General features: G+C 39.6%; 1 protein-coding gene across 1 annotated transcript in view; it reads left to right on the top strand.

The window, feature by feature from the left end:
- The window catches only part of LOC109916337 (ALS2 C-terminal-like protein), a 70,744-nt gene that overhangs the window by 27,744 nt on the left and 16,023 nt on the right, over positions 1–26,977 (top strand). Inside the window, exons 7-15 of the mRNA XM_048596166.1 lie at positions 4,545–4,710; positions 7,776–7,904; positions 17,652–17,762; positions 18,463–18,524; positions 20,810–20,876; positions 22,235–22,437; positions 23,449–23,514; positions 25,053–25,148; positions 25,936–26,097. Coding sequence (XP_048452123.1) covers positions 4,545–4,710; positions 7,776–7,904; positions 17,652–17,762; positions 18,463–18,524; positions 20,810–20,876; positions 22,235–22,437; positions 23,449–23,514; positions 25,053–25,148; positions 25,936–26,097 — 1,062 coding nt within the window. The remainder of the gene's footprint in view (positions 1–4,544; positions 4,711–7,775; positions 7,905–17,651; positions 17,763–18,462; positions 18,525–20,809; positions 20,877–22,234; positions 22,438–23,448; positions 23,515–25,052; positions 25,149–25,935; positions 26,098–26,977) is intronic.

Here is a 26,977-nt window from a genome sequence, read left to right as displayed (position 1 = left end):
TCCTGAACTCCCAATCATACCTAGTTCTGTGTTCTCGGTAAAATTGGAAATATTGCATTTAGTTCCACATCCAAGTCATTTATATATATAGTGAATACTTGGAGTCCAAGCACAGATCCCCACATTATGCCTGCCAGCCAGAAAAAGATACTTTTATTTCCCCTCTCTGTTTGGTCTGTCAACTAGTTCACAATTCAAGCCAGTTAATTACCTCCATTCTGAGTGCATTTAATTTTGCCCACTAGCCTCTTATGTGAGACCTTATCAAAAGTTGTCTTGAAATCCAAATACATCACATCCACTGGTTCTCCCTTATCTGTTCCACTAGTTGCATCCTCATACTTCAGTAGATTTGTTAGGCATGACTTCTCTCCATAAACCCATGGTGAATTGGCCTAATCCCATTAATGCTTTCCAAGTGTTCTGTTATCACGTCTTTTAACATAGATGTTTAGCAGTTCCCCCACTACTGATGTTAGGTCAACTAATCTGTAAGGGTCTCCCTATTTTTCCAAATGAAGGGTTTACATTTGTCATCTTTTAATCTATAGAAACTGCTTGGGAGTCTATGACGTTTGGAAGGTGACCACTAATTTACACCCAATATTTCCAGGGTCACTTCCTTCAGTATTCTCTGGGATGCTGGCTATCAGGTCCTGGGGGTTTGTCAGCCTTGAATGTCATTAATTTCTCAACCACCATTATTTTTACTAATATTGATTTTCTTCAATTTAACCCCTAATTAACATGTAATGTAAAGTAACAGTTTAAATAAAAATAACGCCACACTTTGTCATATAAATTCATAGTTAGTTTTATAATGCTCCTGAGAGCTTTGGGATCTTTAGTGACAAAAAGGCTCTGCACAAGTATAAGTTACTGTAGTAACCAAGATGGATATGACAGTTTAGTGGATATTATACTGACTAATGAACCACAAGTTATCAAATGTTTAAAGTATAGTGTACGATATGGAATTCATTAAAATAGGTTAGCATGGCAATGGTCCTCTGGAAGAAGAAGTAACAAGGCATGAGAGTTTTTGATAAATGGCAGGACACTAGGAAGTGCAAAGGGATCTTGTCCACAGATCCCTGAAGGAGCAGTATAAGTTAATAGGGTACTTAAGGCATTCAGGACATTTGCCTTTATCAGTTGTGACATAGATTATAAGAGCAGGGAAGTAATGTTGGAACTTTGCAAAACTTTGATTAGATGATAGCTGTGTGTAGTTCTGGTTGCCGCACTGTAAGAAGGATGTGATTTCACTGGAGGGGATACAGAGAAAATTCACCAGGATGTTGGGTTGGAGCATTTTAAAGTGAGGCTGGATAGACACGGGTTAGCAGAGAAGGCTGAGCAGCATGGACAGGGTGGATAGGAAGCAGCTGGTCCACTTGGTTGAAGGGTTAATAACATGAGGGCAAAATTTTAAGGTGAAAGGCAGGAGGTTTAAAGGAGATTTGAGGAAATTATTTTTCATCCAGAGGGTGTTAGGAATCTGAAGCTCACTGCTTGAGAGAGATATAGAGGTGGGAATTCTTAAACCTTTTGATAGGGGTTGAGAAACAGTTGTAATGGAAACAGAAAAAAGCCACAACCACAACCGTTCATGAAGAAGGACTTGGAACAAAGGGCATCTCAAAGACCCAGCGGCCACGGCAAGTCTAAACCAAAACTGAAAGCTAGAAATATAAACTAATCCTGGGAGTAGCTCAGCCATCAGGGATCTGATACGATGTGCTGACTGTTGAATGTACAGTTTCAGTTTGTATTTGTGTAGGAAGTAAAGCATATCCGAAACAGTAAAAAAAGAACATGGATGAGCAATTGAAATGTAATCACATTCAAGGCTATGGACCAAGTGCTGGAAATTGGGATTAGTGTAGATAGGTTGGCGCAGACTTGATAGACCAAAAGGCCTATTCTGTGCTATATGACTCTATGGTAGAGCACCAGATTCTTAATTTTATGTATAAAAAGTAAAGCTGGATCAACACTCAAAGAGGGAAGAATGACAGTGAGGAAGATGAAGCAACCACGGGTGAATCCTTCCGTTATACCCAAGATTTCAGGTAAAAAAGCTAGTTGTAGAGATTTACTGGCTGAAATTTGATAAGAATGGAAATGAACAAAATCAGCTGTATCTGACAACTGTAGGGTTGAATGTGGAAAAGGTATGAACTGATTCAAAAAAAACGTAAGGGATGATGAGCAGATAATGGTTTGTTTCATTTTGGTCCTAAATTCACTTGAACTGATCTGCAATAAACATGTACACAGAACTGCACCATGATGAATCCAATAGCCTCATGATAGAAGGGAATAAAATTTATTGAGAAGCCAAGTATTGCCTTAAAAGTTTGATTTGTAATTCCAAAAGAACAATACTTCCTCTTTTCCATTTCCTCTCTCGCCCACATTATTAGTGCAATCTCGTGCAAACAATGATGTGGTCAGCATTTATCAAGTTCAGTGGAACTGGAAATGAATTTCAATTGATATTCTATTCACCCTCAAGATCTCAAAGAATAATTGCAATTTTGATTGTTTTTCCAGTTTGTTTTCAGAATGGGAGGGCTTTGGACTGTGAGAAATTGTGCTTTGTGCGAATTTCTTTTCAACTACATTCCGGTCATCGTTTCAGTAGCTTACTACCAGATTGAGGATGAAATGCTCTTTTAAAGGCTGGCAGCTTAAAAAATGGCTAGATTTTTGCCAAGTTAAGTTGACTTGGAATCCCTTTAAAATGACACTTTGTACCTGACAGAATGAATGAAACGAATTAGAATGATTAATTAGGATGCATAGTTAGAACAAAATAGAGTGCTTAGAGAGCTGAAGCATCTAAAATGTTGAGTCGTTGACAGCTCTGAATGTCTGAACTCATCAATCTAAATCAGCAGTAGAGATAGTGGCATTGTGGTGTATTAACCCAAAGGCTGTAGCTAATTCACAATTGATGTGAGCTCAAATCCCACTAAGTGTAAACTAAATTAAATGAATAAATCAGTAATATAAAGTTACTGGTGATGGCGACCATGGCAACTGCCATTGATTGATGTAAAACTCCATCTGGTTCACTAATGTATTTTGGAGAAGGAAATCTGCTGTTCTGTCCGGGTCTGGCCTACTTGTGACTCCAGACCTCTAAAATAGCCCATTTTGAATGAGCAACAAGTGCTGGCGTTGCCAATGATGCCAACGTGTAAAAGGGTAAAGAAATAACATGCACAATGTTTATTGACACAGGTTTAAGTGGTTTTTATGTGAAACTTTAAAAGTCTGTTTGAATGAAACTTTTATTGGGATGCAGTGTGTTTTAGTGGAAAGAGATAAATGATTTCCTTTTTAAAGATTTTGTTTTCACTTATACGGTATGGTGTTCATTGCTTCTTTAGAGTGTATAGTTGCTGAATGGCAGGGGTGACTGCAGGGAGACTGCCACAACAAGCCATGGCATCAAGAAGGCATGGAGGGTAGGAGCAGGGACCATACCTTGGCCTAGGTCACCGCAATGGAGTAGTGTGTGTGTGAGAGAGAATATGAGTGAGAGAGAGAGAGAGGCTACATGCCTACATGTCTCCCTGATTTTTTTTGTTTACACCTGAGATGAGCTCCCACAGGTGGAGCTGGGACTTTTAAAAAGCCCTGCTCCACAGCTGGCAGCCTCTATGGGGGTTTCTGAAGTCTTTCTGGGATCAGCTGGCCTGACATCAGGCAGCTTCCAGTGACCAACAATGATGAGCGAATGCCTGGAGTCAGTATTTCCTGAAGAGGTGAGCGAAGCTGGAAATTTTCCAAGCTGCTGTTACTCATCTCAAGAGTGAAAACTTGACCCATTGTGTCTAATAAAGTAGCCCTTTATTGTGTCTGACTAGATAAGCCATCTGCGTTATGTTACAGTTTTGATATTGTGGTTCTATCTTAGAAACACTTGAATGTCTATTTGATGCTCAGGATCCTATGTCCATTGATGCTGAGGCAAGAATGTTGGAAAAGTCTAATGAATTATGTTCTTCTGAGTGTCATTTCTACTGTCTGCTATAAAATCTTAAAGGCAAGAACAAATGTGCGCACATACGGAATAGAAGATCATGCTTCTGCCCACCAAAGTAATATCACAAAGCTGGCATAATATGAGAGTCATCTTTGCAACGTGCATGTGCATTTTGTTTTTATTTGCAGCGTGCTATAAATGTACTGGAGCTTATAGACACAAAAGGGCTGCGTACAATCTCTGCCTACTTGCTGACATCGACATGATGCTCAGATTCCCTGGAAGAATTTTAAAAGGAGTCAAAGAGAATCAGATGGGACTGAATTGTTCCATATTACTTGTTCTGTACTATACTTTTTAGAGGATCTAGCACTGAGACAAGACAACTGGTAGAAGACGAGGATCAGGGAAATGAGGAAAACCCTCATTAATACAAAGCATCCTGGTATTGATAGTTTTATATGGATTACCAAGCCAACACAATGTCTGTAATCCTTAAAAATGTACTTTTTTTCCCCTCCTCTAATCATTAAAATAAATGCAGTGAATATTGGAAAAAGAACAAGAAAAGTTTGAAAGGATTTCACCTCGATTTGTCCTCAAATACCTCGCTTTCTATGAGCCTGCACAGAGTCTTCCACGAACCCATACGTCTCCAGGTCCAGAAGTACATTGACGTGCTCCGGAAACTCAGTTGGGGCTTGCAAAAGGTCAGTTACGTCAAACAGTAGTTTTGATCAACAAAGGGTACGGGAATAAAGTGTGCATGTGTTATGTATCAGGAACTACCATGGATAAATAAGAAGTTCTGAAATTCCATGGGGCCCCTCATGATTACAGCAGGACCATAAAATGGCTGTGGAGAGTGGTTTTACTTAGGATTGCTCTGAATACTAAAAGATACCAATATCCATAATTCACAATGGCATTGAACATGATTCTTTCGAAATAAAGACCAACCTTACACCTTCATTGACATTGTACAGAATCCCACGGACTAAATGTACTCAAACTTGGAGTATAGTAGAGCTCCAAAATCTTTCAGTACGATTTAATAGATTTTCAATGGATTGAAGACTTTAATTTTTATTGTGAAATTCTAACTAACCAATTATTTCCGTCATTGATTTATAGAATTCATTGAAGTAAATCTTCCATTATTCCTATACACTAATCAACTAGACAGCTTAAACTGAGTATAAGGACTGAGAGCCTTGGAAAAGGCAGAGGCCTTAAAATCTTGTAGACCAACCTTGGTTCTGTCCATTTTTTAATCCAATCTTAAGTTTGCAGATGACACAAAAGTAGGTGGAAAGCAAGTGGTGAGAATCTAATGTCAGTCTCCTGCCTTTTCCCCATATCCCTGCACATCATTACTATCCAAAAAACATCTATTGTCATCTTGATTGTCTCAATTTAACATGCCTCCACCACATTTCTGGGTAGTGCATTTCATGCCCTAACTACTTGCTATATGAAAAAGCTCTTTCGCATATCACCCTCACTTTGTGTGCATAACACTTTAAATCTATGCGCTCTCATTCTTGTTTCTATCACATGTGGAAACAGCTTCACCCTATCTATTCTATCTAGCCTGCTTGTGATTTTGAAAACATCAATCAGACCTCCTCTCGGCTATCAGCTCTCCAAGGACAGCAGTACCAACTACTTCAATTTATTTTCATAGTTGAAGTTTCCTCAAACTACTCTGATAAGTCGCTCCTGTAATCTCTCCCAATGCATTTGCACCTTTCCTACAATATGGTGCCCACAGCCGTACATGGTACTGTAGTGGAGGTCTAACAAATGTCTTGTACACTTCCTTTACTTTCCTTTGTACTCTCTGCTCTTATTAAAAAAATTGAAAAAAAGTCTCCCTCCACCTGTCCTGCCACCTTCAGTGTTTGTGCATAGATACACCCAGTTCCTTCATCCCATTTAGAATTGTAACCCCTATTTTGAATTGTCTTTTCATATTCTTCTGACCAAAGTGTATCACCTCACACTTCTCTGCATTGAACCTCAGCTGCCACTTATTTGCTAACTTGTCTTTTAGAATTCCACACTATCTTCCTCAGTTTATAGTTCTTCCAAGATTCGTCTTATTTGCAAACTTTGAAATTGCCCCCAGCACACAAATCCAGACCATTAATGTACCTCAGGAAAAGTGAAGATTTCAGTAATGACCCTTGGGGACCTCCTCTATAAATCTCATCCAGAAATATCGATTGACCATTATACACAGTTTTCTGACCCTCAGCTGAACTTAAATGTGGTAAAAGTGAGGTTATGTACTTAGGAAGAATGGAGGAGCTGAATATTATTTAAGTTGAGAGAATGCAGAAAGCTGAAGCACAGAGGCGTTTAGGGTCCTCATACATAAATCATGAAAAAACTAGCATTCAGGTTTAGCAGGCATTAGGGAAAGCAGATGGAATGTTAGCCTTTATTTCAAAGGGAATGGAGTTTAAAAATTGTGAAGTCTTGCTAAAACTATTCAAGACACTACCTAGAGCATACCTAGAAGACAATGAACAGTGTTGTTCCCATTATGTAAGGAAGGCTATATTATCATTGGCGACAGTCCAGAAAAAGATTCACGAGGATGATCTTAGGTAGGAGGATCTGTCTTATGAGGAGAGGCTGAGTACTTCGTACTCATTGGAACTTAGAAGAGTGAGAGATGACTTTCTGGAAACATAAGATTCTTAAGAGGTTTGACACGATAGATGTGGAGAGGCCGTTTCTCCTTGTGGGAGAGTCTAGAACTGATGCCATAATCTCTAAGTGAGGAGTTCCTGATTTAAGACAAATGAGGAGGAACTTCTTCTGAGTAGTAAATCCATGGTATTATTTATTGCAGATTACTGTACAGGCTGGACTTTTAATTGTATTCAAGGTTGAGAGACAGATTTTTTACAAGTAAGGGATTCAAGGGTTATGGAGAAAAGGCAGGAAAGTGGAGTTGAGGGTTATCAGAAATGCCATGATCTCATTGAATGGCAGAACAAACTTGGGCCAAATGGCCTACTTCTGCTTTTATGTCTCATGGTCTTGTGACTGTAAATAGGCAATGAAATGCTGCCCAATTGAATAATGTGAATTTGGTTGTAAAATGCTATAGGCAAATAGCAAAATCTAAATGAGGAATAAAATCTGAAAAAAAACTTCAGCATTTCATCTTCCATTATGGAACCACAAGTGGTTAGTTAGATCTCTGAAAGTTCTTGGGAAGACCAGCAACTAATTTTCCCATGTTTTGATGTCAAGAGAGGTGAATAACTCTGTCATCAATTTAACATGTAACATTTTTAGCAGAAGTTCAGAGCCACTTCCAACACACTACTCTCCAGGTGTATAGAGGAGAATGCCATTTGCTCCTGGTCCGAACACTATGATTTGACTGTGTTACTTGGATCTGTTGACAAAGAATCACCTCAAATACATTCCAATTACAAAGCAATTTTTGTAATATAACTGTATTGTTAACCCTGTGCAATTCATTTTTGAAACATTCTACATCATGTGCTCTTGGACCATTTAAACTGAAGTTTGAATCAGAAAGTGAGGCTATTTGGCCAATCATACTTTTGTGGATTGCATGTGAAAGTTGATCAACCTAATGTCAATCTCCTGCCTTTTTGCTATCTCATAACTATTATTCAGGTATATATGTGCTTCTGTTTTATATATGGCAACATAACAGAGTGGAGAGAATAAGTTGTTAGAAATTCAGTTTAACTATTTTCAAGAATTTTTTTTCTGTCCATTCCAGAGTCCAGAGACAAAGCCCATTACTGATGCACTTGCAACCTTTATAGATCTGGACAAATGGATCCGTCAGTCTCTGGATGTGGCAACTTTGACTAAGACCCTGTGGAATTCACTTGGAAGCAAATTAACAGTGAGTACAGGACAAATTATGTTCAACGCTCCTCTTCTTTTAGTTTTTTATCAACTTCACTAATTTAGACATATTACTTGAAATGGGCCTAACATTAGATATTTCTTTATTCTTTCAAGGAATGCAGGCTTCCCTGTTTTGGTCAGTATTTAGTGCTCAACCCTAATTGCCCTTGAGAAGGTAGCAGTGAGCTGCCTTCTTGAACTGCCTAAGTATATTTATTGTGAGCATACCCACAATGCCGCTAGGAAGGGATTTCTGACCTAGCAACAGTGAAGAAGAAGTGATATGTTTCCAAGTCAGACTTGGAGGGCAACTTCCAGGTGGTGGTGTTCCCTGTATCTGCTGCCTTTGTCTTTCCAGATGGAAGTGGTTGTGGGTTTGGAAAGTGTTGTCTAACCATATTTGGTGAAGTTCTGCAATGCATCTTGTAGGCGGTACACATTGCTGCAACTGTGCTTTGGTGCATGGTGTTATCCTGGATTGTGTCAAGCTTTTTGAGTGTTGTTAGAGCTACACTCATCCAGGCAAGAGAGGAGTATTGCATTATATTACTGACTTGTGCCATGGAGCCAGCCTTGGGGAGTCAGAAAGTGATTTATTCGCTACATGATTCGTAGTTTTTTGACCTGCACTTTCAGCCACTGTATTTATATAGCTGGTCCATTTCAGTTTTTGATCAATGATAATCCACAGGTTGTTGAAAGCCGGGGATGCAGTGATGGTAATGCTGTTGAACGTCAAAGGACAATGACTAGATTCTCTCTTGTTGAAGATAGTCATTTCTTTGTACTTGTGTGGCATTAATTTTACTTGCCAATTGTCAGTCCAAACCTAGATGTCCAGGTCTTGCTGCATTTGGACATGGACTGCTTCAAATTCTAAACACAAATCACTTTAAGTATTAAATGGTAGAAATTTTATTATGAGTATGAGGCTTGAACCATATATTCAAACTCAGAGATTTGATCATGTAGTCCCTGCTGACACAGTAATGGGGGAGTGTTGTAACACTGGAGACAACATTTTCAAAATGAAGTGTCACTGAGATCCCAACCCCTCTCTTGGCTGGACTTATAAATTCTCCTTCATTTTCACTAATCTACTGTGCAGAAACACTCCCCAAACAAGTAATGTAAATCTAGGACCAATGAAATATTGCTGAATGAGGAAGGTATTGAATATTTTCTAGATAATTCCTTATCTGGGCTGCACTATATTTTGCTACCGGCATTTTGGATAAGACACCTGAATGACCAGATAACCCAATTCCTGCTCTTTTAGGTAACAGCCAAGATTGGGAGAGGGAAGAGTTGTTAAATAATTTACCACTTCCCATTCTCTGTACTCTATCCCTGCAATTTTCAAATTATACATTGTTTATTTGGTAATACAAAGCAGCATTTTATTCTCTGGTCACAAATTCAGACATGAGCTATGCTGTTTTGAATTGTGCTATTGAGTTAATGGAGAAGTTACTTCCGTGGAGAGAATGAAAAGAAAAGAAACTGGAAGGTGGCTGACAATTTTCTTTTAATCACTGTCTCCCTTAAATACCTGGAATGCTGGGAGTTGAATGCTGCACGATACACCAAATTTGAGAATGATAGTCAAGAAAATATCCATATTGGCTCAGTTAGCTCTTCTATTAGTCCTATACACCTGCTGTTTCCCATAGCAATGCAAGTTTTCTCCCCTTCAAGTATTGATCCAGTTCCCATAGTATGTTGTGAGTAAATCTGCTTCTACTATCCTCCAGTTTCTGAAGTATATCTATATAACAGAGGTCTTTCACCCCTTTAAATCTCTACACCTTAATTTTTAAGCATTCACATTATCTCTAAAAAGGGATGTGCGTACTTGACCAGGTAGGGCCTAGGCTGTGTTCTATACAGGTTTTTCATAACTTCTTTACCATTTATGAAGCTGAGGACCCCATGTATGTTTTTAAACTGCTTCTCAACTTTGCTGTAAAAGTCTCGTGTAGATGGAGACGCAGATCTTTCTGTTCATGCATTCACTTTGAGTTCACCATTTGATTTTGTATCTTTATCCTTACCAAATCGTATCATTTAATGGTTCGCTGTAGTAAGTTTCAGCTGCCTTGTGCTTGCATGTTTCCCTGGGAAGTATTCTTCTCAGCAGGAAGTTCTTCTGATCTGTTGCTATCCTGCTCACTGTTGACATTTTGACCTCAGATGACATGTCATCAGTGAAAATGATAATTGGGAAAGATGAATGATGGCTGATTGATACTATACTTTTTACTTCTGATTTTGTGTGTTCATTGCGAGTATGTATGTAAGTAAAGAAAGAAATCTAATATGGTTCCCTATTTCTCTCAAACCATTATGCATCTTATTCTAGAATCTAAAAGTTTGGAATGGGGTCATATTGCATGTTCCAGTTTTTTGAACATTGTCCAATTTAGTTTTACACTCCAGCTTTCTTCTTGTATCTCTTTTCTCTTCACTATATATCCAATTCTTTATTGAAAAGTCCCAATTGAAGCAGTTTTCAAAAAAAAGGATATGAGTTGGCTAGACCACTGTTTATTATCCACCCCTAATTACTCTTGAGGTGATGATGAGTGACCACTTTGAACCACTGCAGTACATGTGCTTTGGGTCAATTCACAGAGCTGTTGGAGAGGACTTTGAGTGAAGGTACAGATATATAGTTCCAAGTCAGGATGATGTGTGGCTTGGAAAGGAACTTGCAGGTTGTGGTGTTCCTGTGCATTTGCTGCCTTTGTCCTTCTTGGTAGTAAAGCTCATGATACTGTCTAAGCAATTGGTGAATGACTGCAATGATTGTACAGGCTGCTGCCACAGTGCATCAGTGATGGAGGAGAGAATGTTGAAGGTGTTAAATGGGGTACCAATTAATCTGGTTTCATTGTCCTGGGTGGTGTTGATCTTTGAATTGTGTCGGAGCTTCAGTTACCCAGGCTAGTAGAGAGTATTCTAACACACTCCTGACTGGTGCCTTGCAGATGATGGACAGGCTTTGGGGAGTCCTGACTTACTCCTGTAGCCACAACATTTATATGGTTAATTTAAGTTCTAGTGATGGTAACTGCAGTATATTGAAAGTGGAGGATTCAGTAATAGTGATACCTTGTAAGGTTAAAAGGTAATTGTTAGTTTCTCTTTTATTGGGGATGGCCATTGCTTGGTACTTGTGTGGGTGAATGCTAATTGCCACTTATCAACTCAAGCCTAGATATTGTCCATGTCTTGCTGTATATGTACATTGACTGCTTCAGTATCAGAGGGGTTGTGGATAGTGCTGAACATGGTGCAATCATCAGTGAACATCTCCGCTTCTGACCTTATGATGGAGTTCATGGCACTGATGAAGCTGATGGTTGCACCTAGGACATTATTCTGAGGAGCTTCTGCAGTGGTGGCTTGAGGCTGAAATGAGTTACCTCCAATGATCACATCTGCCTATGTACTAGTATGACTGCAACCAGCAGAGAGATCTCCTTGATTCCCTTGAACTTCAATTTTGCTAGATCTCCTTGATGCCATGTTCTGTCAAATGCAACTTTGATGTCAAGGGCAGTCATTTTCACATCCTCTTGAGTTTAGTCCTTTTGCCTCTGTTTAAGCCAAAGTTGTAATGAATTCTGGAATTGAGTGGCCCTAGCAAACCCAGATTAAGCATCGGCGAACAGAGTATTGTTAAGTAAGTGCTGCTGGAAAGCACTGTTGGTGACACCTTGCATCACTTTTGCTGCTGATTGAGAATCAGTTGATGGGTGAATAATTAGCCAGGTTGGATTTGTCCTGCTTTTTGTGCACAGAGCATACTTAGGCAAGTTTCTATTTTGGTGGCCAGATGCCAGTGTTGTAATTGTACTGAAACAGCTGGCTAGAGGCGCAGGTAATTCTTCAACAGTGTTACAAGAATATAGGGCTCATAGCCAGCAATATCTAGTTTCTTCAGCTATTTCTCGACTTTGTGGAGTAAATCAAATTGGCTGAAGGCTGACACCCATGATGTTGGAGATTTCGGAATGAGGCCAAGATGGATCATCAACTCAACATTCCTAGTTGAAGATAAAAGCAGCTACTTCAGCCTGGTCTTTTGTAGTGATGGTCCATGATTGACAATAGGGATATTTGAGGATCGTCCTCCTCTCGTGAGTTGTTTATATGTCCACCACTATTTATGACTGGATGATGCAGGACTGTAGAGGTTAGATCTGAGCTTTTGGTTTTGGGATTCTTTGGCTCGTGCTGCTTATGTAATGCTCTCCTGCACTCTTCTTTGAACCAGGGCCAATCCCTTTTCTTGACTGTGCTGGTAGAGTGAAGGATAAGCTGTGCTGAGAGTTTATTAATTGTGCTTGAATAAAATCCTTTTGTTGATGGTATACAGTACCTTACTGCTACCCAGCCTTGAGTTGTTAGATCTGTTCAAAATCTATCCCATTCAGCACGTGGTGTGGTGGTATTTGGGTTGCAATGCCAAACAAAATGAGAGGGTATCCTCAATGTGAAAGAGGGGATTTCTCCATGACCATTCTATGGTTGTCATTATTGATACTGTCATGGACAGAATTATCTGACCTAGGCAGACTATTGAGGATGATGCCAAGTACTTCTTTCACTCTTGTTGGTTCCCTCACCACCTGCCACAGACCTAGTCCAGCAGTTATTTCGTTCAGGACTCAATCAGTTCAGTCAGTAGTGATGCTACTGAACCGCTCTTCGTGATGGTTATTGAAGTCCCCCAGTCAGAGTACCATTGCCACCCTCAGTGCATCCTCCAAGTGTTGTTCAACTTGAAGGGGAACTTATTTATTAGCTGAGGGGCTGTAGGTGGTAATCTGTAGGTGGTTTCCTTGACCATATTTGACTAATGCCATGAAACTTCATGCAGTTGAGAGTCAATGTTGAAGAATCCCTGGAAACTCCTTCCTGACTGTAAACCAATGTTGCCACCATCTCTGTGTGCAGACTCTGGACAAACCCAGGGATCATAATGGTGGTGGCTGGGATGCAGTCATTCTCAGAGAATCCTATCTTACATTTATGGGACAGCTCTTTCAATGTTGACATAGCCCCAGATACTTTTAGGATGACTTTCCAGAGTTGACAGGGCTGTGTGCCTTTGTAAGTCCCTCCATCATTGCTGGGTTGTCAGTCTGGACTCATTTCTTTTATTAGACTTTTGTAGTTGTTCGATACAATAGAGTAGCTTGCTAGACAATTTTAGAAGTCATTTAAAAGTCGACTACATTGCTGTGGATCTGGAGTTACATGCAGGCCCGATCAAGTGAGGATGATAGATTTTCTTTTTCCTAATGGACACTAGTGCAATAGATAGATTTTTACAATTGACAGTTGTTTTATGACCATCACTAGATCAGGAAGGTTTTTAAATTCCAGATTAATTAATCAAGTTCTAATTTCAACAACTGTCATGATGAGATTTGAGACCCTGTCTCTAGATTGCTACTCTCGTGACAATAGCACTGTGCCACCACTTCCCCTTGGTTTTCATCATCCTTTCAGATCATAATACTGTCCGTATAACTGAAGCCCCTTCATTCTAACATATCTCCTCTATACACTCTCCATGTTCTAATATCCTTGTGAAAGTGTTATTCCCAGAATTGTGCACAGTGCTCCAGCTGAGACCAAACTGGAGATTTCAAAGGTTTAACATGACTTCCTTGATTTTCTATTTTGTGTTTACTGCATTCCAGTATCCCATATACTTTCTTAAATGTCATCTGAATGTTCCCTGTCGTCAACATGGATTTCTGAATATGCACCCAGCCAGGCATATGGACTTAGGAATAAGAAGCCAGAGCAGGCCTTTCAGCCCCTGAGCCTACTCTATTTGTTAAGATGATCTGATTGTGACCCCAATTCTCCATTTCTGCCTAGCCCCTTTGACTCAGTTGTCAATCAAGAACCCGTCTAAATGATCCTTAAAAAAAGTCAGGGACCAGATTCCACTGCTTTCTGAGGGAGGAAATTCCACAGACTACTGACCCTCAGAGAAAATGGATCCAAATCCAACCTGCTCAATCTTTGCTTTGTCTTTGCCCTTCACTTCAGGAATCAGTCAAATGAATCTTCTCTGAACTACTTCTGATGAAATTGTATCCATTCTTAGGTAAAGTGACTAAATCAAAAAGCAAAATAAATCAAGATAGTCCCTCTGCTTTTGGAACTCACCCATTAAATAGTAGCACTTAGATTATATTTATATTCTTTCCCTCGAGTGCATCATTTCAGAGTTACCAACACTGACCTGAACCTGACATGTTTTCTTGTTCCATTGGTCTCTGCCGTCCTGCTACTATGTTGTTCACTATTTACTATATTGTCCCATTTTGTATCACCAATAAGCTTCAGAATTGCATTACATGTAACCAATTGATATAGAACAGGAAAGGAATGGTATAAATTATGGCTCCTGGGGACCTTACTGTCTGTTTCGGTCCAGTCAGAGGCACATTCATACATCACTATTGACTGCTTCCTGTCCCTTAGCTAATTTTGGACTCAGTAGAATTGTCCCGTTTAATTCTATTTGTTTTGCTTTCTGTAATGTGCAACCTAAGTGACTTTTTAAAGTCAATTTTTAGAGTATCCACCACACTACCTTCATAAACACACTGTTACTTCATTAAAGACTTGGACCAGGTTGATCACACAAGATTAGCTTTTAACAGTCTGTAGTGATTGGAACCAGGTGGACCTTGTTGACTACAAGGTCCTTGATTGGGAGTATTAACCCAGGCCAATCAAGAAGCCCTGGCCGACCAATACAAACAGGGGATTTAGAATTTCCTGAGTTCAGGGCACTGACACTGAGATGGCTGCTCATGGACAGTGTACTGTGCACAAGTAAATAAAGGGTGACCTGGTGACAGGATGCCTGGCTCTGCAGTTATTTTACAATCTGTGTTGGCTATCCTTAGTAAGTCATTATATTCCAAATGAGCTTTTAATCTTGTCCTGACAAGTTATTAGTAGTTCTCCCAGGATCTTAGATTGAGTGGCCTGTAGTTAGCTTCCTCTCCCTTTTTTGTGAACGAAGATGTAACAATACTTTCATCCTATGGCACCACTCTGTGTCCAATCTAAAAAAATGCTTGTACTATCTTCCTGTTCCCTCAGAAAATGTAAGCATGTCCCATTTGAACTCATTGACTTGTTAGCTTTGAGTGATGCCAACTTATTTAGTAACTCCTTTGTATCTATTTAGAGTTGTTTTAATCAACCCATTCAGATACGTTATGACAAGGATCTGATTTGATTTGATTTATTTATATGTGCCTAAATACAGTGAAAAGTTTTGTTTTGTGTGCAGTACAGGCTGATCATAACATACAAGGACATATAGCTGGGGCAGGCGGGACTTGAACTAGGACTTGCACTTGTGCCACAAGAGCCTAATTGGTTTTATCATTCCTTTAATTAGCCTTTAACTTTTTAATGTTTATAAGAGTTCCGCATTCCTTTTTACGTTACTTGCTATTATCATCTCCTCTTTGTTGTTCTTGTATCCTTTTCCGGCTTACCCCATACTCTGTATTTTCCATGTTTTTCTTCTGTATTCAGTACATGACATTAAACCTCCTTTCATTTGAACTTCTGACTATTTCATTATCCAGTGGTCACCAGCATTACAAAAGATCAAACTATAAATACAAATCTTGTGAAATGTTTGAGAAAAATATAATTCAAATAAATTCCACTCAAATAAATATCGGACAGTTGCAGGAACTTCTGCCAAAAGTGATGACTCACTGGGCAGATGCCAGCAGATCTTTGCTGTCTGAGGCCCACATGATACCAAAATCCATCATTCCCCTTCTGCTGACATAATCTTTCCAAATTTAGAATAAGAACAGAAAATGCTGGAGATCATTAGTAGAACGGACAGCATTTGTGGAGAGAGAGAGAGCTAATGTTTCAAGTAAATTGCACTATGTGTTAAGCCAATACTGCTACCTATACTTTGAGATAGTGGTCTGGAATGGGTGTTTGTATATATTGTGTCCCTGGGGCTGCCTGATCCTTACAACACCACCAGTTCTCTCTCTCTCTCTCTCTCTCTCTGTCTCTTTCTCTCCTTCCCCCAGCCCATGTTCCAGTAGGACTATGGCAATTTTACCTTCTCCTTCAAATAAAGGAGAACTGGTGGATGCAGTGTATTTGGATTTTCAGAATACGTTTGATAATGTTCACACAAGAGGTTAGTAAACCAAATTAGAACACATGGGATTAGGAATAATATACTTGTATGGATTGAGAATTAAATAACGCACTGAAAGCAAAGAGTAGGAATAAGCAGATCATCCTGAGAATGTTACTAGTGAAATACTGCAAAGATCCTTGCTAGGTTCGCTGTTCAAAAACTAAAATGAATTGGATGTGGGGAGCAATTATAATATTTACAAGTTTGCAGTTACAAAAATAGGTGGGAATGTAAATTTTGTGGACGATTGGTGGAAACTGCAAGGGGACTTGGTCAGGCTAAGTGAATGGGTAAGAACACAGCAGCTGGAATATAGTGTGAATAAGTGTAAAGTTTTTCACTTTGGTAGAAAATAAAGCTGAATGTTTCTTAAATGTTGAGAGGTTGGAAGTGCCGGTGTCCAAAGGGGTATCCTCGAACACTGAGGGTTAGCATGCAAGTAATTCAGAAGACCAAGGCTATGAAGACCTTGTTGCAAGAGGTTTTGAGTACAGAAGTAGTCATGTCTTGTTGAAATTGGATAAAGGCTTGGTGAAATTGTAACTGGAGTATTGTATGCAGTTTTTGTCTCCCTATCCAAGGTAGGATGTACTTGCTTTAAAGGGAATGTAACAGAAGTTCACCAGACTAACCCCTGGGAAGGCAGGATTGTTTTGAGAGATTGAGGAAACTGGGTCTGTATTCTCTGGAATTTCAAAGCATGAGGGGTGATCTCATTGAAATTTATAAAGTTATTGAAGTGTATGGCAGAGTGGATCTAGTTATTTCCCCTGGCTAGTGAGTCTAGAACTAGTAACATCATCTCAGACATGCCATCTCCTCACTGAGATGAAGTGGGATTTCTATACTGAAAGCGTCCTGAATCTATGGAGTTCTCTGTCGTAGAGGACTGTGAAAACCCAGACACTAGCATGTTCAAGACAGAAATTGATACATTTTTGAAGACTGATGACATGAAGGGATGTGGAGAATATGTGGAAAGTGGCATTGAGCTAGATAATCTGCCATGATTTAATTGAATGGTGGATCAGGCTCAATGCAGTGAATGGTCCACTCATGTACCTATGAGAATTTTAAAATTGTCTAAAGCATATGTAAGCTAGTCAGAGGACTTGGTTTGTGTTAGGTTAAAGGCAGCAGAATGCGTTAAAGGCAGCAGAATGCAGATGAGCTCAATGGCGCTGCCAGAGAATCACTGAAATAATTGCTTCTGATGGTATCAAAGACATTAACTTAAAATACTCTGAATTTACCCATCCAGAAGCCACCAGGATTAGTAAGGCTGACACAATGTCAGGCCCCTTGAAGGAAAGCTTAATATCTGAGGCTCGTGGAACTGTACTCAATAAATGTCAAATTTTCCAATTGAGAAAGTGGGAAGGGCAACAGAGGAAGCATATCATCTGCTGCAATATACACTTGTGGCATGTTGAGATGGATCTGCATTAGGTCCATGTACGTTTTTCTGCAATGCTTATTTCCACTTCCTGACCAATAATTATTTCCTTTTTTCAGGAGCTTTTGTTTCTTCCAGAACGGCGCCTGAGAGAAGACAGCAAAAATGTCCCACTGACCTGTCCAGATGGCAGGCTTTTGCTGTTCGATGATAGCCTTGTTTTTATTCAGGTAAAGAGCTCTGTGTTCAAGGAAATGGACACAGCTTCATTTGTTCATCTAGTGTGCTGCTGTAGTTTTGCAAATAATGAAATGGAGAACATACACTTGTGAGGACTATTGAAAATGTGGGAGTTGGTGACCATGTTTTGGATGGCTTTCTCTGGAAACTGAAGGTGTGTGCGCAGCCTGAATTGGAGGGTTGAAGAGTGGAGTTTTAAAAGATGGAGAGGAGCAATAGAAAGGTTTGAACACAAGGATGAGAATTTTAAAATTGAGGATTTGATGGACCAGCAGCAAAGGTCAGTGAAGCCAGGAACGATGTAGTTGATGCGAATTAGGATACAGGGTTTGGATCAGCTGAATCTTATACAGTGTGGAAGAAATGTCAATCAGGAGAGTATTGGAATTACAGAGATTGAAAATCGTAAAGACACGGGTGAGGTTTTCAGCAGCAGAAGTGTTAAGGAAGGACCGGTAATGGGTGACATGACAAGTGGCAGTAAGTGGTCTCTCTCTGGAGTGGGACTTGACCTACAGTGTTTTACTAAAATGCTGGAGTGTCACCACTGACTTGAGATGGACAAGGTCAACTCAAGTGGAAACTGAGATTATAGCCTCAGATCCCTCTTTGGCAGCTTGGTGTCTCTGAAATTATTTATTGTGGGTTTAGTTACTTTAATCCAAGTTACCTTTTCCTTTCTTTCCATAGGCTTCTGAAAGTAGCATCTACAAGCTTGACACACTGTGGGTGGATAACAGTAGCTCTGAAAGGTGAGCAGGAAGAGGTTTGGATTGTTGCTCAGGGAGGGGAACATATATATTTTTGTCTCCAGATGCTGGTTCATGTTGGTGTATGGTTCAATGGTACTGTTGTATATATTGGTCAAATTTGATGCCCTGCCCATTTTGTTTTTGGGGGCTTTGGGCTGGGAAGGGTGACAAATAAAGGCCACCAAATGGCCTTACCCTGCTGCAGATGCTATTAATCCAGCATTGGCCAGGGGCTCACCATGCAGGGAGCGCAACAAGTAAACCTATATAGGAGACAACAAGGTGCAGGGCTGGATGAACACAGCAGGCCAAGCAGCATCATAGGAGCAGAGAGGCTGACGTTTCGGGCCTAGACCCTTCATCAGAAAAGGGGGAGGGGAAGGGGGTTTTGAAATAAATAGGGAGAGAGTGGGAGGCGGATAGAAGAGGGATAGAGGAGAGGATAGGTGGAGAGGAAACAAACAGGTCGAAGAGGCGGGGATGGGTTGCTTTTCAGGGTCCCAGGGTGGATCCCCATTTGAAGGCATTTGCTGAAAGCCACCCACTTACCTTAGCCACTGTCTTGTCATTCCCACCAAATCCCCTTTCCATACCATTCACTCATCTATAACCTGAGATGTGGGGTTGGACCTACGCCTCAGGTGAGTAGAGTCTCTTCCACTGCATCCCTCCATGGTGCTACTATCAATGGGGTTACTGACAATTGACTGACAGCTCTTGCTGGGTATGACCTCTGCCCCCAAAGGCCCACTGCTATCCAGTTTAATGCCTGAGTTGCACTTAATTCAGCGGGTCTTCCCTCAAATATGCAATGCAGGGCTCCCATTGGTTCTCCAGTTAGTCTTTGGTGTGGGTAATGCTATTACTTCCATGAGTATTTCAGGATATGAGACAACTATTTGGCCAAAAAAAATAAGATTCAGCCCTTGGATTTCATTACCTTGCATTAGCTCACATTAACTGTCTGTGATAGCAGAGCATGAAAGTTTCATTATGGTTCTGGGGACAAAATTGTCTTGAATCCTGGTGTGTACAGAGAAGGTAAACATATTGTCATCAAACTGATTTATATTTAACAGAAGGTCAGAACTATATAAGTTACAAAATTGTTCAATTATGCAACTTAAAATTGCACTGGAGATTTGCTTTGATGGTTCGATGTTTTCCAATAAACAGGCAGCAGATTCTGGAAAAACTATCCATTGATTTAAAAAGTCCAATCTTAATACAAAATGCAGTCCTTGCTGTTAAAATAACCTCTCTGGCTAGCAGATACACCAATTTCATTCTACGGAAAGGAACTATGATGGAAATACTGATGATTTTGTAAATTGCATACAAGCATCTAAATTCTTGACTTTATCCTGTGTAGAACTGGCTGCAGCATCTCAGCATATTTACTCTTACAGATTGTGGATCCACGACCTACTCTAGGATTTGAATATATCCATTAATCTGACACATTGCTGCAGTACTGGGGATAGTGTTTTGGTTTTAGAATTGAGGAAACCTTGCAGTTCAGAAACCTACTGCTCTTGATGAAGCCCCCATACCCTGAGCAACTAATACATTTAGTTTTTTTTAAGGCATTTAATTGTTAATCATCAGAGCATCCAGTAGTAATTGACTTCTGTTGTGAGCTGTGCTACAAGATGGAAGGTCAGGTTGGTGTGGAACATGTAAGCCTGACAAATAAGTGAAGGGATCCCTCCCATGATGTAATATACCTCAATGAAAAGACATGAGAGAACTGTTACTTTCAAAACAGTTGTTGGCTTATGATATTTGTGTTCAAGAAGACACAGAGTTTTAAATCAGAATTTACAGTTTCCAGGAAGAAGTAAAAGCCATCCACCTCCAGACTGTCTTGCCTTCAGCCTGTATTAATGGGATTTGATGTTTATCAAATGTTCCAGCTGTAGTGCTGGAATATGTCCAGTAGCACTTTAGGGTGGATCAATGTCTGCCTTAGATAAATCTGAAGCCAGTGGGTGTGCCCTAATTACCACCTCCAGGACTTTTACGCTAGCCTCTGTCTTGATCATTTTTATTAAAACTCTTCCTATTGTAAGTGCCATCAATTAGCCAAAGCTGGCTGCTGACCACTTTCAGTGAAAATGCTAGAAATTTCTTTGTGTTAATACTAAATTGTGAGGCATTGTCTTCCAACACACGGTAGAAATTGTCATTATTTTGCAAATCTGTTGTATAGTTTTGTTCACTTGACCACTATGGGATCTCTCCCTGAATTCCATATTAACAAAATATGTTTCTGTTCTGTTTAGAAATCAATTGAAGATAATTGTTCCAGAGGAAGAATTTATATTCATCATTCAAGATATCCAGGATAAGGTGAGAAAGGAACTTAAAACTTTGTCAAAAGTAAAAGGGAAATGATATGGTCTTGTCACCTCCTGAGATCTGAATGTCCATGCAGTTTAGAATGAACGAATGGAAACCTACCATTTTGGATGATGGAGGATCATTTGTGAAGTGCATTTTTGCCACTTTGGATGCAATTACATTTTGGCCTAAGATTGCGCTGTTAAAACTGTCCGTAACTGACTCTGAACTTTAATTTCAAATAACAATTTTGGACAAAAATTTTGAACTTGTAGGAAGCCTGTATTGAAGGAAGATTTCTTCTGGTTTCTGTTGGTGACAACATGTTGTGAGTTTGCTCACCTCAGGTTGTCACTTTGACTCTTTTCACATCCTTCTGGCCTTTGGGTGATTGCAGCACTTGAGAACTAGTACTCCAGTCCAATATAAGGGATTGCTTCATTGTACCTGTGTATTTCAAGATACCATTGCACTATTTGAAGAATGTCAGGACGTGCTGCCAATGTTCCAAACAAAAATAAAGCTAACTGGTCATTTAGCTCTCTGTTTGTACCGTGTATCTGTGGTCAAAATGACTAACAATGTAATAACAATGACTACACTACAGAAGTAATTATTTAGGTATAGAATCATAGATTCATATAGTACAGAAGAGGCCTTTTGGCCCATTGAGTCTGTACTGCCAAAACTACACTAAATCTAAACTAGTCCCATTGCAAATTTATGTCTTTAATGTATCTGGAATGAAGTTAAAATTCTCTTACTTTATTTGAAATTTATACAAAGGTGAAACAACAGCCACATATCATAGTATTCTTTCCAACACAATTTCCAGTCAATTTCACAACACTGACTAGAATTCCCTTTGCTCAGTGATTGTTCCCTCAGCTTTCAAGTCTGAAAGCTTCAGACTGGAATCCCACTGCAGAGGCTTGAGCACAAATTCTGGGTTGACACTTTAGTTTTGCGCTGCATAGAAAGTATGAGACTATGTGTAATGCTACTTTGAGGTGTAGTCTTTTGAATGAAATGTTAAACTGAAGCCCTATCTACACCTTTGTAGCTGGGTGCAAAATCTTCCATAGTACTATTTTAAGAAAAGCAGGACAGTCCTTCTACTGCTTTGTCCAACATTTAGCTCAAAGGAACATTTTCAATATCAGATATTGTTGTTATCAATTTCATTTGCTTTTGTGTGACACTGCTGTGTGCTAATGGACTGCCATTAGAGTCCGTTATCACAGCAATTATACTTCAACATGTACATTGCTACAAAGGGCTTTGGGATGTCCTGAGACTGTGAACAACCTGAATGCGTACCTTTCTCACATATTCACACTTTAGCATCGCGTTTCTGTGATTCACAGATGGTGTGGTTTTGGAAGCTGAACCAAGCTATTCGCCAGCACTTAGCTGGCAAACTGGATTTCCCTTTGTGGGGTGAAGAAGGTGCAGAGGATTCATACAACATGCCTGTTTGTCGTTTTGCTGCCTATACTTTTAACAGCAACCCTCGATTTAAGGATGCAATCTATGAAGGGGACTGGTATAATGGAAAGCCCCACGGCAGGTATATGGCTGTTTAGAGTTAACCTTTTTAACCAATGTCTAATTGTGAAGTAGCAAACTGAAAATTGTTTTACATTGTTTAGATGGTTTATGATTAGTGTTTGTTGTGCAAAATTATGTCTTACGACCTCCTGCCTATTCTTCATTACTGATACAGTAGGTGCAGTGGAACATCCTTAAATGTTCTCATTAAGAGTGTTTATCTTTGAAGACAGTGTCCTTTCACATGAATGGCTGAAATACCAGTCTTTTTGGAACTGTCTTGCACACAGTTCTTAACAATGTTTTATGAAAGTAGTTCCTAACTCAAGAACTGACTAGTCCTGGAGTGTGGATACATTATTGATTGAAAAATATAAAAAATTGGCAGAAGTAATCTCTAACCTCTCTTTAAAGCCACTTATTTTGTGTAGTAATTAATTTTATAAATATGGCTGCGGAGTGCAAACAGAGGTAACTAACTCAAAATTAGAATTTAAGCAAGGTCTGGTTTGGTTGCCTTTTTTGAGGGAGGTCAGCAAGTCTGTGGAGGAAGCATGGAAACTGAAGGTGCTGTCTGCTAGGACAACAGATGCAGATTCAGTGGTAATTTTCAAAGGTAATTAGTTAGTTTCTTGAAAATCAGTGCTATCAGGAAAGTGGAAATATTGGAAAAGATTTTTTCCAAGAGCTAATACAGGCATGATGGGTTAAAAGATGCCTTATGTGCTCCAAGATTGGATGACAAAATCAGTAGAGTGATAACATCTTATATCTGTAAGGAGACCTGCCCAGTGAGAAATTCTTGGAGTAAACAGGCCCATAGATCATGGACCCATATCCATGATTAGATAGGAGCTGAGAGTTGTGGATCTGCAGCTTTCAGACCTAACCGCCAATGCTGTTCATTGCTGGGTGAGACTGATTGCAGGACTAATCCCTACCTTCCAATTTGGGCACCACCTTGAATTTCCTAGGACTAAGGTTGTGGATAGCAGCAGCCACATAGTAACTGGTATTTTCATTGGTTTAGCGGAATCATGAAATGGCCAGATGGACGGAATTATGCTGGAAATTATGAAGATGGTGAGGAACATGGGTAAGCAATGACAAGACTATCTATTTCCACTACCATAGCATCACTTGGATTTGTCCCCTGCCTTACATGATCAGGCACTGAGGCCCGAATCTAAGACTTTTTCCTACCTGTAGGCTTGACTGTTTTAGGGCTGCTTGGTGAATCTCTTGTTTTCCAGCCTCCAGAAATTTGAGAATCATCCAAAATTCTGCTGCCACATCTTAAATTGTACCAAGTCCTCATATTCTCTGACTTGCATTGACCTCCAAACTCCTTTTCCAACAGCAGTTTGATTTTAGAATTTACAACCTTATGTTTGAAATTTTCTATTACCTTGCCCTTCCTATCTACATAACTAGCTTGAATTCCACAACCATATCCAGCGTTCTCCAATTCTGGCTTTTGTGCCACCTTTGTTTTCATCGCTCCAGTGTTGATGGTTATGTTTTCAGTTGTTAAGTGCTAGATTTCCATCCTGAAATTGCTCTGCTTCTCTATCCTTCTCTTATCCTTAAAGCTGCTCCTTAAATTCTACCCCTTTGACTAAGCTTTTTGGTCGTATCTTAATACTCCCTATGTTGCTTGGCGTCTAATTACTTCCTTGTTGAAGCATTTGGAATATTACACTAGTTTGAGGTTTTGTTGTAAAATAAAGGCAGGACATGTTCAATATTTGAAAGGGCAGAAAGCATCTGTGGACAGAAAAAAGTGAATGTTTCAGGTCAATGACCTTTCATCATACATATCAACATGGTCAGATGTAACATTTCCAACTCTGACATTTCTGGCTAATGTGAAGGGCTTGGCTGGCAAAGTGAATTATTGTAGTCATTTTCCTCTTTAGTGGGTCTAAAATCCTGAGAATGGTGAGATGGTAATTCAATCTGTCTGACATTTTTAAATAACTTAATTAAAAGAGAGTTACAGTTGGATTCCAAAAAGACACAGCTCATTGGCTGTAAGATCAACACCTATTGCGAGTGACATCAAGGTCATTTCAGTTTTCAGGATGGGTAACTAACATCCCTATCTAATCTCCCACCCTTGGCCCTATCTATGTTGCCTGATTATGCACTGGTAAAGTGCTTTGGTACATTTTGTTGAAACTGTGCTTTCAATGCAAGTTGTTACTTCATTAGGTCAGGCACAATTTAAGAGATGCAGCCATCATACTGAATAATTAACAAAATGTGCTGTATGGCTTCAAAATGAGCTAAATAGTGCTGATATATTGCTTGCAGGAGGGGGAAGACTGAACATAAGCACTCCACATTCATCCTGCCATTAGTAATTTTCCAAGGCCTCTGTCCTACAGGCATCCTTTCTGATTGACAGAGCACAAAACTCGGATGTGCCTGCCTCTTTTGGCATTGCTTCAGCAAAGGGGAGAGAGCAGCATTAAATCCTGGCTTGATCAGCATCATACTACTAATTGTCAGAGGCACAACAGGCTACTGATGGTCATAAGTGAATGGTACAGGAAGGGGACAAATAATCCCTTGGTAAATTGGGAATTTCACTGATTTACGGGTATACTAATGACTTGTGCTTTGTTCTAGTTTTGGTGTGTATGTTGCTCCTGGAGGGCCAGAGATCTTTGATTGTTATAAGTGTCACTGGAAAAGAGGGAAAATGCATGGCTATGGCATCTGTGAGTAAGTACATCGAATCATTAAATCCATGTGACAGTCAACTCTCAGGCTTTGAAACTAGAAAGATTTGATTTGGTGACTCAGTTCCCATCTGTTTTTCAGTATGCCAAAGTTTTGCCTACATCTAACATTACATTAACCAGTTTATAATTGCCCAGTCCGGCCTTCTTTTCCTCCTCGAATAAAACTCTTATATTAGCTATTTTCGAGTTCACTGACAAAATTGACATATTCAAAGAGGATTGATATGTCAATATGCCTCTATGGCATCTTTGCCAACCTAATGACTTAGCCACCATGAGTCTGCTAATTCTTTTGTAGAATAATTTTATTTTCTGTAGTTCACTCCAAACATTGTTCCAATTCCTGTCCTCATGAGGTTTTTTTCTCTCCCTATAATGTATTGTAATTGTCTTCATTTTAATTTTAGGATTACAAGAATAATTTCATGCTTGTGTGTTCCTGGCTAACAACCCATCATCTAAAAAGGGAAATTCAGAGATTACCATTCTTATTAATTTGGTCTGGGTTTTCTGACTGATCTGTAAATTCATTATAACCTCTAAATCTCAGGGAGATGCAACTCTGTCTACAGCCGTTCTATACTTATCGTATAATGAAAAACTGAATTCAATAGAACAAGTTTACTGACTACATAAACAGTGAAGCATTTACGGCTAGAAGACTTGAGTTAACTCAGCACAGACTGTGGATTGAATCTGGGTGCCTCATAGCCTGTTTAGCATAATAACTCAGTCTGAAAATGTAAATAAAACCAATTTGTTTCTAGGTATGGAAATGGAATGACCTACAAAGGTTATTTTCAAGACAACCAGCGTCATGGATTTGGAATTCTACACAGCTCTCGACTGGAAAATCTTCCCTTTAAGTACGTGGGACATTGGGAGAATGATAAGAAAAGTGGATATGGAGTATTTGATGATCTTGACAGGTATGAGGCAATCTACTCAGTTATTCCAATACTGAATCCATGGGCAGGAAGGAGAAAAGATTGACTTTCTTTCTTATTGCTTTTGGATCAATCTTGTATTTCAATTTTTTAAATTGGCCTTGATCAACCCAGGATTATGGGTAAACTATGAACCTTGCAAATTTAGGCCACTCTGAACCAATTTTTTAGATTATAATGTAAAGCCAGCAGTCAGGACAAACATTTCAATTGTCATTTACCTCTTAAATGATTCCTCAAGTCCTGAGCTCCTCGACGACTGAAGGAATTCAGCCACTGAATAGCTGGGCCATGTAACTGGGAAGGTCTTTGCTCTGTAAATTGGCCTTGGTTTAGGTGACAGTAGTTCACGGACTAGATTGTGGAATTAATCAGGGTACAGCTCTGCTCTGAGACTACTCTGCCAAGATTCATTGCTATCCCAGAGCTGGATGGCTGGTTTGCAATGCAAAGTGATGCTAATAGTGAAGGTTCAGTTCTTTCACCAACTGAGGTTATCATGAAGATCCTGACTTCTCAGTCTCACCCTCACCTGAGACGTGGTGACCCTCAGATTAAACACCAGTCATCTCTCTCCTGTGAGCAAGCAGCCCTATGATCCTCTGGGACCATGATGACTCGACTTTACTAAGCAGGATAGCAAGAGGGAGCCTTGACAATGTAGGAACAGGAGTAGGCCATTCATCGCTCAGGCTTGTTCCACCATTTAATGAGATTATGGTTGATCTGTGGTCTAATTCTGTATACCTGCCTAAGGCCAATATCCCTTAATTCCTTTTATAACAAAAAATTATCTATCTCATTTAAAATTAACAACTGATCTAAGATCCATACTCCAAAAGCAAGTTCAAGCACTAAGAGG

Source organism: Rhincodon typus, chromosome 4 (assembly GCF_021869965.1).
Source record: "Rhincodon typus isolate 14 chromosome 4, sRhiTyp1.1, whole genome shotgun sequence".
NCBI lineage: Eukaryota > Metazoa > Chordata > Chondrichthyes > Orectolobiformes > Rhincodontidae > Rhincodon > Rhincodon typus.
The sequence above is the reverse complement of the archived record's forward strand: the minus strand, read 5'-3'. Positions and strand labels throughout refer to the sequence as shown.